Source organism: Arachis hypogaea, chromosome 16 (genome assembly GCF_003086295.3).
Source record: "Arachis hypogaea cultivar Tifrunner chromosome 16, arahy.Tifrunner.gnm2.J5K5, whole genome shotgun sequence".
NCBI lineage: Eukaryota > Viridiplantae > Streptophyta > Magnoliopsida > Fabales > Fabaceae > Arachis > Arachis hypogaea.
This window is the reverse complement of record NC_092051.1, coordinates 35,503,782-35,517,554: the sequence shown is the minus strand read 5'-3', so window position 1 is coordinate 35,517,554 and position 13,773 is coordinate 35,503,782. Positions and strand designations below refer to the sequence as shown.

General features: G+C 34.3%; 1 protein-coding gene across 1 annotated transcript; it reads left to right on the top strand.

Moving 5' to 3' along the window:
* The first annotated feature begins 4,140 nt into the window (after nucleotides 1-4,140).
* Nucleotides 4,141-5,033, top strand: LOC112756992 (uncharacterized). The gene is made up of 4 exons (XM_025805592.3): nucleotides 4,141-4,286; nucleotides 4,403-4,473; nucleotides 4,561-4,775; nucleotides 4,920-5,033. Exons 1-4 carry the CDS (start codon nucleotides 4,141-4,143, stop codon nucleotides 5,031-5,033), a joined length of 546 nt encoding a protein of 181 aa, XP_025661377.2.
* The last annotated feature ends 8,740 nt before the right edge of the window (nucleotides 5,034-13,773 follow it).

Sequence of the window (13,773 nt, the reverse complement as noted above, 5' to 3'; positions counted from 1 at the left end):
ATACAAAATATTTTACCTCTCAATTGGATACATGTATCGATAATGCACTGGACCTTCGAGCTTTGCTTCATCTACTAGATGGACTGTCAAGTGAACCATGACGGTAAAGAATGATGGAGGGAATAACATTTCCAACTGGCAAAGGACGACCACTATGCGTTGTTGGAGCTTGTCAAGTTCAGAGTTACTTAAGCTTTTCCCACAAAGGATCTTAAAGAATGAGCCAAACTCAGCCAATACTGCGGTAACATGATCTGGCAGCAAATGACGAACTGCTATTGGTAACAATTCCTCCAAAAGAATATGACAGTCATGACTTTTTAATCCAAAAATTTTTTTCTGTCCTTCATCCACACATCTCGAAATATTACTTGAGTATCCATCTGGTAGCACAACATTCTTCAATGCCGAAAGAAATAGCTTCTTGGTGTCACGTGTTAGTGAAAATAAAGATAAATGATATGATCCATTGTCACTTGGCCAGAGATCACGCCTTATGCCCATTTCTTTCAAATCTTTCCGTGCCTTGAGATTGTCCTTTGATTTTGCTTTGTCATTAAGCAAAGTGTACAAAATGTTATCACACACATTCTTCTCAATGTGCATAAAGTCCAGATTGTGACGCAACAAATTGGTTTTCCAGTACGGAAGATCAAAGAAAATGCTTCGCTTGTTCTACTGCTTAACTTCTCGTCGAGGTCTTTTCCCACCATTACGAGATTCTTCTCGTTGCTGATCTCGTGTTTCAACATCCTGTTGTTGTTCAAGAATGTCAGAACCTAATAACTTCTTAGGTGGACCACGCTCCTCTGTGCTTCCGTCAAAACGAACACGATTCAGTCTAAATCTATGATTTCTTCCCAAAAAACGTCTATGACCCATGAAGCACCATTTAGAACTATGACGGAGATAACAAGGAAAAGAATCAAAGTTACAAGTGGGACAAGCTAAACCAGTGTGTGTGTTCCAACCAGATAGCATACCTAACCCAGGAAAATCACTTATTGTCCACATAAGAGCTGCATGCATTCTAAATGTGTTTCCGGATGATGAGTCAAATGTCTCCACACCATCAATCCATAAATCTTTCAATTCATTTATAAGGGGCTGCAAGTACACATCTATCTTATTTCCTGGGGACTTCTTTCCTGGAATAACCATTGATAAGATGAAAGAAGTGTGATTCATACACATCCAAGGTGGAAGATTGTATGGAATCAAGAACACAGGCCAAACGCTATTAGTAGAACTCAAGGCTCCGAATGGATTAAAACCATCAGTTGCAAGACCTAGGCGAACATTTCGTGGCTCTTCGGCAAATAGTGTGTGCATCGCATTAAAATTCTTCCATGCTTCATCGTCCCTTGGATGTCTCAGTAATCCATCTCTTGCAGGTGCAGAATTATGCCATTGCATGTGCTCAGCCGTCTTGCTACACATATATAACCTTTTCAACCTTGGCTTCAGTGGAAAGTATCACAAAACTTTTGCAGCTTGCTTTTTCTTTTTTTTCTTAGGGATCCATCTAGATATACCGCAATACTTGCATGTATCTTGTATGTTATCTGGAGTGTCATCTAGATATAACATACAGTCATTTGGGCAAGCATCAATCTTAGTATATTCTAGGCCGAGTTTGCAAATTACTTGCTTGGCCTTATAAAAACTAGAAGGCAGTTGTATTCCATCGAAAGTATCTCTCAACAAAGTCAATATCATAGTCATGGCCTTATCGCTTATTCTACACAAGACCTTTATGTGATACAATTTGATTATAAACTCCAACTTTGTGCATTTACTGCCTTCGTGCAACTTTTCATTTCCGTCTTTTATAAATTCATTGAACTCACTACCATCATCAAAGGAGCCCTCATGTAATCTTCCATCTGCGATGTCTTCATCTCCATCGGGTATAACTGCATCATTCAATCCCATTATACCTTCATCCCCATGGTGGCCGAATACATCATGCAGCAATGTATTTAGCGGATTCTCTTGAGATGGTGGCGCTTGCACTTCTATACTACTTGGCTCAACAGGTTGTATCTCACCATGACGATTCCAGATCACATAGTTTCTGGGAAATGGCTTTAAGAGCAGGTGATCCTGAACTGTGTCTCTTTTATGCCATTTTCCAAATGCACATCGTGGACATGGACAACATATTCTATCCGAAATGGCCGCTCTCGCAAAAGCAAAATCAAGGAATCCAATTATGCCATCCATGTATTCCTTTGTTGTTCGAGGTTTTTCAATCCAAGTTCTATCCATTTGTAACTAATTTATTCAACCAAAAAATAAACAAAGTTGTAACATAGAGAAGGAATAGGTAATTTATTTTTGTAAAGTAATTAATACATTAAATCTCGTCATCGTAATCATTATAATAAGTTGTTTACTTTTTTTATGCTATTTTATGTCACATTGATTTTTTTTAATTTTTCACACAGAAATACTAAATTATTCTTTAAGTATTGGTGTCGTTTTATTGGTGTAGTGTGATAGAAAATTTTAACAAGTTACAACTATTTAAGTTTTAATCTTCTAAACTAAATTCTAAGCAAATATAGTTTTTCATAACACCTTTAAGGATTTGAATAATTATTTTATATGTAATTAATTGGCTATTATTTTATACTTGGTTAGTTTTTTAATTAAATTTTTAGTCATAGATATATTCAATATTCAATAAAATAAATATTATAAAATTTTATGACAAGCATTCTAACTATAAAAAGTTAAGTTATAATTAAGTTATTGTATATTTTAAACGATTCAAGACTCGAAAAATACCATTCTAAAATGAGTTATATTTTATACATTTTGTTTTCCTGTGAATATTATTATGTGGCTTTTATGTTAAAGTTTATGCTGTTCAAAAATATTTTTGAAGCTCAGTCATTGCTAATCAACTAAATAAATGGAAAACTAGAAAAAGAAAACAATCACTACAACATAAAAAGGAGAATAGATATTTCAAAAATAAAATCCCAAAAATGATATACATAGAATTGCAAAACTATAACTATTTTATTCAGAATAAAGAACATGTAATTACTTTATTGAGGCAGAGAATTACCTTGTAAAAGGAATCAACTGAATGGTGTGGATTAGATCCGAATGTATCAGTGATATAGGAGCAACAAGTATGCCAAATCAACTACTCAGATACTGCAAAAATAATTTTCGAACAAAAAATGATAAAAATAGTTTAGTATGAACATCAACAAATGAAAACTTTAATTTTAAATAACAAAATGCAACAGAAGGCACAATTATCACAAATCAAAATGTTCTCTTTATTTTAACTTCAACTATAAAAGAGAGGTTGAACTCAATTTAAATACAAATTAAAGTTGTGACAGCGAGACAAAAGTTACATCTTAGGCATCACAGGAGAAAATCAATATCAATGGTAGTTATTATTATCGATAAAATATGCTTATTAGTTAAGTAAAAAAGACTGTACCTTAAGCATGTAACTAATATTTTGTTTTTAATTAGTAGGACATGATAATATGATTCTTACCACTAATAATAATAATTGTAAGTGGTTGTGGCACTGACTCGTATATATAGATGGCAAGGTATTCTATGCAGCTTTTAAGAAGAGTTCCATTATATGGACTTGTCAAAATAATTTAAAACTGACTATCTCTATTTTTTATATTCACAATTTAACTCTCTACATTTTTTTATTCTATAAAAAAATTTAGCATCTAATTTTCCCTAATCTATTCCCACAAATCAAATCTGCAACACCAAATTCTATCTCACAGGTCATGGCAAAACTCATCTGTGTAAGAAAAATCATTTCTACCAGTCTAGAACATCATGATAAGTCTAGAGGAGGAAAAAGGAAAAAAAAAACATAATTTTTAAAAATTGAAAGCTTTAAATTCCTGAAGATTAGATTTGCTTCAAATTTTCTCATAAGATTTTAACTAGGAACTGAGGAAGGTCAAAGTTAATGAAGCATGAAGCATTCTCTGTTTCAAATGAACTTGGAATCACTAAATATAATTTCATCTTTCAAGAAGCCAAATATCAAATTGGGAAAATTCAATAACACTAACAAATTTCTAAGCTCAATTATATGCTATCAAATTGTTACCTTTGCATAGAAGCACAGCTGCAACTATGAACGCCAATAGCAGCAGCAATGGAATGCGAATAGCAGCAGCAACACAAATCCAAACCCGAATGCGAACACGAATAGCAGCAGCAACACGAATGCGAGTAGCAGGGGCACAACCGCGATTAGCAGTAGCAATCAATCAATATGTGTGATCAATTTCAGGAGTTGTCTACACACAAAGCAAGAGCCAATAATTAATATTAGAAACTACTCATTATCTAACATAATTGTTATGACTTTTGATAAGCTATAATTGAAAATTAGTTTAAAATTTTTAACAAGAAGGGAAGCTTTGACAAACAAGAAAGGAAGCTTTGACAAAATGCTTGCTGATGGTATGTTGCATTCTTCTGCATGTTTTCCTATCTTTAATTTTTACATGGTTACTCAAGCAATTTTGTCTTAATTGTGAACTTTTTCAGGAGCCAATGCACAGAACAATGCCATAACTCAATCTTCTGGAAAGGCTGCTGTGTCAATGGCTGCAACTAATCTTAATATTGGAATGGACTTGTGGAATGCATCTTCTGCAGAAGCTGATGCTCCAAAACTGAGAAACAATCAACCTGCCCCAGGAGCTGTCAACCCTCCTACTATAATGGGATGTGAAGTTGCACTTGGTGAACAGTGGATACAAGTATGATTTACACATTATCTTCTTGAACTTCAGGCCATATATTCATTGTTTTAAAAAACGTTTCCTTTTTATCTTGTGCATCTCTTAGTTGTTTCCTTTACCTTGCAGAGCCTTAGCTTTCCTTTCCTATTTCGGTTTTTTTAGGACGAACGTGACCTGAAGAGACAGAAAAGAAAACAGTCTAACAGAGAATCAGCTAGGAGGTCAAGACTACGCAAGCAGGTACTTTACAGTTATCTTCATGCAAGCAATGGTTAAGGGTTATCAATAATATTTCAGTGTTTCCAATGCTACAAATTGACATCCTTCAATGTTTTTCATTTGTTGTATCCACCAGGCTGAGTGCGAGGACTTGCAAAAGAAGGTGGAACTGGGAAACGAGAGCCAGACTCTGAGAGAAGAACTTCAGAGAGTATCAGAAGAATGCGAGAAGCTTACAGCTGAAAATAATTCCATCAAGGTAAATTACACCTCCAAATTTTATTGAACTGAATTAGCATTGACCAGGTTATGGTCTTAAAACCTTAGATTATGTCCTCTAACAATACTTTTGCTGTCAACAGTCAACAGGAAAAGTTGGAAAGGTTATGTGGACCAGAAGCAGTTGCCAGCCTCGAATAAATCACCTTTTTGTTATCTTCATTATAAGGAAACCCCAAGGTTTGATCAATTCCCAGAGCTAGAAGAGACAGACTTGCAGCTGCAATTCTATCACTGCCGGTTCTATTAATTAATTGAGCATAGGATATAGTATAATTTTTCTTCTTTGTTCACTAATTTTATTATACCATTAATTAAGCCTCAATTGTAATTCTCCTGATGTTGTATTATACACGTCATTTCTGACTGAAACTATTTTCTTTTTCTCTTGAATGATGTTCAAGGCTTTTCCAATGTTATTGTGTCTTAATTAAGTGATAGCAACAATGTCCATTACTAATCACATTATAAGAATTCCAATTATATATATATACTACATGTATTAATTTTACCCTGTTCTAGTATTATTAATAATTATACTATGAGTCAAGTTATGTCCTTATATGTTAATAAAGTTGCAAAGAAAAACTAGTTACGTCCTTATTAATAGTTATAGTATTATTAATAGTTATTGGCTCAGGCAGCTGGTTCTTCTTAGTAAACTCCCTCTCATTTGGATTATATATATATATATATATATATTATGAAAGTGATGCAGAAAAAGCACTTTTTGAAGGAGTATACATTATCATAAATATATTCTATAGCTGTTTTTTTAAATTTGAAACTAGCTAATAATTAATTAGCTATCCAAAGTGCACAGGTTTTATTTCTTCTGATCATTATTGTTGTACACAAATAATCTTAAAAAACAAATTAAACATATAGGTAGAACTTACTTTTTCTTGTCCAATGTAGAGATGTCTGTCCTTGTATATTTCTCAATGATGATCTGCAACATATAATACATCAAAAGTCAGAAGAAAAAAAAAAAAAGGAATGAACTACAAGAAAAACCAGTAGTCATTACTAAGAAAAAATTAGAAATTCATAAAACGGTAACCATAAGAAACAATTTTCAACCAATAGTGGTAACTGATTTTGTGTTACTATCAACAATATGAAACTAAAAGCCAAATGTGAAAATGTGAAATGGAAAAATTTGCAGAAATATAGTTAAGGAGCTCGATCTGGAAAATCGATTAAGATGCTTGTAGATTCCTTTTTTCATTCCTTTTCAACAATCAAAAGCCAACAAAAAATCAGCAATGCACTATGATAATAATAATAACAATAATGTGCCCATTACATGCAAATAGAAGACAAAAAAATTGGAATATCAATTACCCACTGAAATGGAATTAAAAATTATAGAAACACAATTAAAGTTAAATTTAGAGCCATAAATTCATGATATTGTCATACAAAGCACTAATCAGAAAGGGGATAAATAGTTTATAAACCCTAATTAGTTCATATACATACCTTTTTTATGGAAGAACAGCTGCAACTAAGAACATGAACATCAGCAGCAATGGAACACGAACATCAGTAGCAACACAAACGCAAACACCAATAGTAGCAGGAACCGGAACGCCAACAGCAGCAGCAATCGGAACGCTAATAGCAGCAAGATTACGAACGGCAGTTGCAATGGCACAACCGCGTATAGCAGCAGCAATCAATGAAGAAATGTGAACAATGAAGAATGAAGCAGTTACTATATCAGGAGAGTGGGAACAGAAAAGGGTGTTAGCGAGGTGGGAAAATGGATTTCGCGGGAAGAAAGAGCTTTTTGCATTGCCAAATTGTTTGGGGAATTGATTTAGTTTTGGGGGAGTTTCAAAAATCCTACTATTCAAAATAAAAACTGCTGTAAATAAAACTCTTAACAAAATGAAAGATAACTTTTTGTTTTAAAAATTAAATTTGTAGGATTGTTTTAAAACTTCCGTTAATAAACTCCTACAATATAGCTTTTTTTCTGTAGTGAAAATTGGCTACTTCACCTCCGAGGATCACTCGGCCGAACGTTGCATGGATGGACAGTAGCTCCACGCTTTGCTCCTCCTAATAAAAAGTGGTAAAGTTGTGAAGAGGAAGAAGAGACGAACACTTTAATCGATTTAAATTTTTAACGACAGTTACAGAGCTCAAGAAATCAAACTCGAAATGTTACAATTCCATGGAGTTCTTGTTCCCTTTCACTCGTGGTCTCTCTCTCTTTCTTTCTTCTTGGCTTCGGTCAAATGAAGAGAAGATAAGAGTGGTTAATCAATGATGGTGGTGATGTGTCTTAAGAAGGGTTGGGTGTCACGTTCTCAAGTTGTTGAGTCAGTGATTCAAGTTACAATTATCTTAAAAGGATAATTAAGAAAGATACATATTTTAAAATACAAGTAATAATATATATGAAGATAAATATATATGAGTTACTAATCTAAATGATATTACTAACATAATGATTATAAAAATAAAAGATATATGATGAAGTATTAGCAAAGCTAATTCCATCAAAGAGTACTGATATTTACTCATACCGTCGATTTTGAACTTAAAATATTAATTACCTAAATTAAATTATAAAATATTTATTATTAATAGATTGTTAAAATTATAATTTCAATTATATAAAATATCTTATTTTAGCAAAATTATATAATAATCTTAATTAATCCAAACTCAAGTCTTCTTCACTGTGATTCCATTTTTATTGATCAAGTCTTCTTCCAAGATTTCTCTAGGAATTCATCTTCGAGTCTTCATTCGTGTTACTTAAGACATTTGGGATTGTTTGTTTGCATTGCTGTTGCGTGCATTTTCCTTCCCTTCTGGTCATCATCAAGGTGGATTTTTCTTTCTTTTAATTTTTGCCACTGTCATAATGGGATGACGCTTCTTGGTGGATGATGTTTTATGTAACACCCTAATATACAGATCCTTATGCTCAAGTCATAAGTCAACGATATTACGGTGGTACAACTCAAGGTGGAATAATAGTAAGTATATATATGTGTGTGTGTGTGTTTAAATGAAAGAATTAGTAAACGAGAAGCCTGAAAAGGAATAAAATAAAATTGTGAATGAATAACACTCTCGTATATACGTAATAGACGAAAGGTAAAACACGTTCGGAAGGTGATAAGAATAAGATAAGGATAAGATGCATACATATATATATATATATATGTATATATATATATATATGTATATATATATATATATATGTATATATATATATATATATATATATATGTATAACATAAGTAAATAGACACTAATCGTGACCTGCGAAGCTTCTAGGGTACAGAAAGTAAAACCAGTTTGACAACAGTATTTCCTGTCTCTCTCAAAGATACATCATCGCCTTTATATGCAAGTTGCAAATTGAACATCTACATACATCATATTGAGGGATTTTCAAAATAAAAAGGAGAGATTCTAAAAGTACAAAATAGAATCAAATAAACTTCGCCGCCCTCTAGACGAATCCAACTCATTGCTGAGCACCAGGACGCGACCTGCATCTGAAAAATAGAGAATATATACGGAATGAGAACCCCCGACTCATGGGTTTCTAATACGGTAAAAGTGCCAAATAAATACAATGTACTATAATATAAATTGACTAAGCATCTTAAACTTCTTACCTCGTCATATTTGATGAGCGGATATTTTATACGCTTTTTGGCATCATTTTCATATAGTTTTTGTTATGTTTTGTTTAAGTTTCATTATGTTTTCATAGGTTTTAGTGAAAAATTCACATTTTTAGATTCTACTTTGAGCTTTTGTGTTTTATGATGATTTCATGTAAATTCTAGCTGAAATTGAGGAGCTTTGGAAAAGTCTGAGTCAGAGACAGAGAAAGGACTGCAGATGCTGTCGGATTCTGACCTCCGTGCACTTGAAGGAGCATTTTTAGAGCTACAAAATTTCAAATGACGCGCTCTCAATGGCATTGGAAAGCTAACATTCAGGACTTTCCAACAATATATAATAGTCTATACTTTGTTCTGGAAACAAAGGTCCAAAACTGGCGTTCAACGCCAGCACTTCACTCTCTTCCTGGCGTTGGACGCCCAAAAGGGAGCACCTGGCGTCCAACACCCAAAAAGGAGTCCAAAGCTGGCGTTCAATGCCCAAGAAGGGTACTAGCTCATGGAGTCACACTTAGCTCAGTCCAAACACTCACCAAGTGGGCCCCAGAAGTGGATTTTTGCACTACAAGATTAGTTTATCTTATTTTTGTAATTCTTGGTTATTAGATTAGTATATATAGGAGGAGATCACCCTTGTGTAGGATCATCTTCCCCCACTCTTTCCCATTCGAACCTTTTACTTTTATTTTATGTACAACATGAGTCACTAACCTCCTAAGGTTAAGGTTAGGAGCTCTGCTGATTCTTATGAATTAATAATATCACTATTCTACTTCAACCTATGCTTGATTCTATTCCAAGATGTATCTTCGTTCTTCAACCTTATGAATTGAATGACCCATGACAATCATCCTCATTCTAGATGGGTTCTTTTGAGTCCTTGATGGGATAGTACTGAACCACAAGCTTGATTATACTCTCTTAGACGGCTAATCCACGGCTTCGTTGGGGACTTCTCGAGACATCAGTTCAGCCAAGGTACGGGGTGATTAGGGCCTTTGTGGTATAGGCTAGAATCAAAAGAGCAGTGTTCTCTGATCCAGAAGATCCAACCTTGTCTGTGGTGTTTTGAGTAGGATCACCAAGGGAATAGACTGCTAGAGCTTCTCCCCCGTTCAGATTGGATGACCGCTAACCCGGTGTTTGACCTAAAGTAGAGGAGATTAATGACCGCTGAACCGACGTTAATCATATACAGCCTGCCATGGAAAGAATCAATCAGAAGTTAGAGTAGATGGTGAGAAAAGTTGATCCAGAAGGAAGAAGCATCTCCAAAGCTTCAACCGTTCTATCATCACTGATTTCACACCTATCTAGTAACGTTTTATTTATTTATTCTGTTTTATGCATTTTTCCACAAACATCATATTTTCTATCCGTCTGACTAAGATATACAAGGTATCCATTGCTTGTTCAAACCAATAATCTCCGCGGGATCGACCCTCACTCACCTGAGGTATTACTTGGACGATCCGATGCACTTGTCGGTCTATCTGTGCGAATATTACGGAGCCAGTTTCGCGCACCAATATCCATACTAAGTTCTCACGAATTCATAACTTGGCAACTATCATAGGGGATTCTAATTCTAACCCAATATCCTTCATACTCCACTACCTTCCAACCGAATCATCCCTCAAGCAATTCAACTTTTATACAAACACAAACAATACAGACAAGTAATACACAAGTAAGGCAAGTAAGTCAATTAGCAAATAATTATGAAACATGTATAATTTGGCAAACCAAAGCAATTAAACAAATCCAAACAATTCAAACATATGCATATGATGTATGCCTTCCCTATGGCTAATGAGTCTTATCTGTCGGTTATAAAGTCAACCCGACATGTCCGGTAGCTAACCCTGGACAGAACACCAAATACGGAGCAAGTGGGACAATGCTACAATCCTCGCATCTTACCCGCGTACCCGGAACAGGGGAAAACCTCAACACTGCCTCTTACCCAAGCGGTGTTACAATTCTTGACTCGGAGCAAGCGGCAATAGAACACAACCCTTGCATCTTACCCGAAGCCTCGAACTCTCCCGGAGCAAGTGGATAACACCATCACATCTTACCCGGCTTATTGACTCTTACTCGGAGCAAGTGGATAACACCACTGCATCTTACCCGGAGTCTCGAATTTTCCCGAAGCAAGTGGATAACACCACTGCATCTTACCCGAAGTCTCATTCAAAAATTCATTCTCATTATCATTATAATTCATTCTTATTCATTCAACTTCATAATCAAATTCAACTCTCATCATTCTCTTTTCTTATCTCATTCTCGGAGCAAGAGGACAATGTCACTGCCTCTTACCTGGGGTCTCAATTTATACCCGGAGTGAGTGGACAATACCACCACCTTTTTTCCAGTCACATATATTTCATTATCATTCAATTCATTCAAATATCATCCTTCAGTATCAATCCTTATTATCCTTCATTTAAAATTCAATCATCATCAATCCCTTTCTCATTTAATTTGCCATTCATCATTTTTTCAATCCAAACTCCTTCATCCTCATCTCATAATCTCACCACCATTCTCATTATTATCATTACAATACTCCATCAAACCATTCAAGTCATTCCAACCACCGGAACTTCCCAATCCTATAGTCACTGGCCCTAATCTCATAACAAAGATTATCCATATAAGTCCACCCAATACACTCTCCCTTAATCCAAAGCCTAAATACTAGCTAAGGGGTCTTAAACAAGTGTCACGGGAGTTTACAAGCTTGCCAAAAAAGTAAAACGAGTAAAAATAGAGTTTTCTATTGAAAAATAGGGTCTCTGTGTGCGTACAGATTGTGTGCATACGCACGCAACAGAAAGATTTTTTAGCCTGTGTGTACGCATGATGTTGTGCGTATGCACATCTTGAAACACCCACTCTATTCTGTGCGTACACATAGAAGTGTGCATGGGCACACATGATAGATTTTCAAATTTTTTGCAACATCACATAAATCATATTTTTAAACTTCCAACACCCATAACTTCCTCTACAAAATTCTAAATTCAATCATCTTTATACCATTTTAAAGCTCTCTTAATTATCTTTAATTTAAGCTAAAGTTCACTTAAATCCAAGCTTCGAGGGCCAATTATGACCCGCAGAAGTTGGTTAAAAATAGGTTTTTACCATACTCATCAAAATCCTCAAGTCTCAAAAGTTCTAAATCCAAATCAAATGCAACCATACCAAATTCAACCATTATTTTCAACCATCCAACACCTAATAATTAAATTCCCAATTTATCAACCCATTCAACGGTTCCTACTCATAAAATCACAAATTTCACCTATTACCAATACAATAATTAATCACACAAACTTCACATATTTCAACTCAATTTCATCAACCTTACACCTTAAATCCTCAATTTTCCCTATTCCATCAACTCCTTTAATTTTCAATACATTCATTATTAAAATTTCATTCCATATCACACATCATCACACAAACCAAACATCACTTACCTTTCTTACCCTTTTCTGGCCTTTGGCCCAATTTCACGGCCTCCGCCCCAACATTTATTAATTCAATATATATACATATTACTCATAAATTCACAATCATTATCCAATCTCAAAATCATCTATACCAACACCAATTCTATAAATACCATATCAATTCCCTCCATACTAATATCAATCTCATCCATACATTCACTACACATATCAACACATTCCAATATACTATTCAAGCTTATTCCTAGAGGCATCTAACCTAGGAATTCACATCACACAACACTGTATTTAAATGAAACTTAAACGGTACCTTAATGATAGTGGTTCATACCCAACACATCACAACTCAAGCTTCCAAGGTCCTCAATCAACACCAATAAGCTTTTGGCCACCAATAACTTTTCCAAGTGCTCCAAATTCACCCAACAACACTAACATAACCAATTTCACATATACATTAATCTAGGATTCACAAAATTGATAAACCACAAGGGTTGGAGGGTTCTTTACCTTAACCTATGGAATTTGTTGATGAGACACATCGCTCATACTAGAGCTGATAAAGGAATAAAAGATAAATAAAAAGATAAGGATTCAAACTGAATGAAAAAATATATGTTGAAATTGAAATAGAAATAAAAAGGATACATTGAAATTGAGTACAAAGAGAATCACTCTACTTTCTACCCAATTTCTTGACGCATCAAGAAAGGGACTCCTCAACCTAATTTGTCAACGCCATAGTTTGGGAATTGAATCGAAGGGATTCCTCAACCTTCTATCCAATTCCCTGATGCAACAAGAGAGGGACTCCTCATTCTCAGTTGTCCAAACCATGGTTTCATCATGAAACCAAAAAAATGTTTTCAAACCTCTAAATAATTCTATACTATGACTACAATAGCTAAGGAGGTATTTATAACCTCTTATTAGGTTAAAACAAAGAATACCCTAAAGCCCATAAACATAAGGCCCAATCTAGTAATTAAATAAATAAAATCAAAATACATTAAATTAAACCATTCTAAAAATATAAACTAATATCTTCTAATAATACTTGAACTTTTCATATCACGAACATTTGAAGCACGTATCATTCTCCTCCTCTTCAAAAAAGATTCGTCCTTGAATCTTGTAGGTAGAAAAATAGTATATGAAAAGGATAATAATTACGAGGAAGATAATTTTTTTTCTTTTCTTTTTGTATATTGATGAGCGGATAATTTATACCCTTTTTGGCATTATTTTTAGGTAGTTTTTAGTATGCTTTAGTTACTTTTTATTATATTTTTATTAGTTTTTATGCAAAAATCACATTTCTAGACTTTACTATGAGTTTGTGTATTTTTCTGTAATTTCAGGTATTTTCTG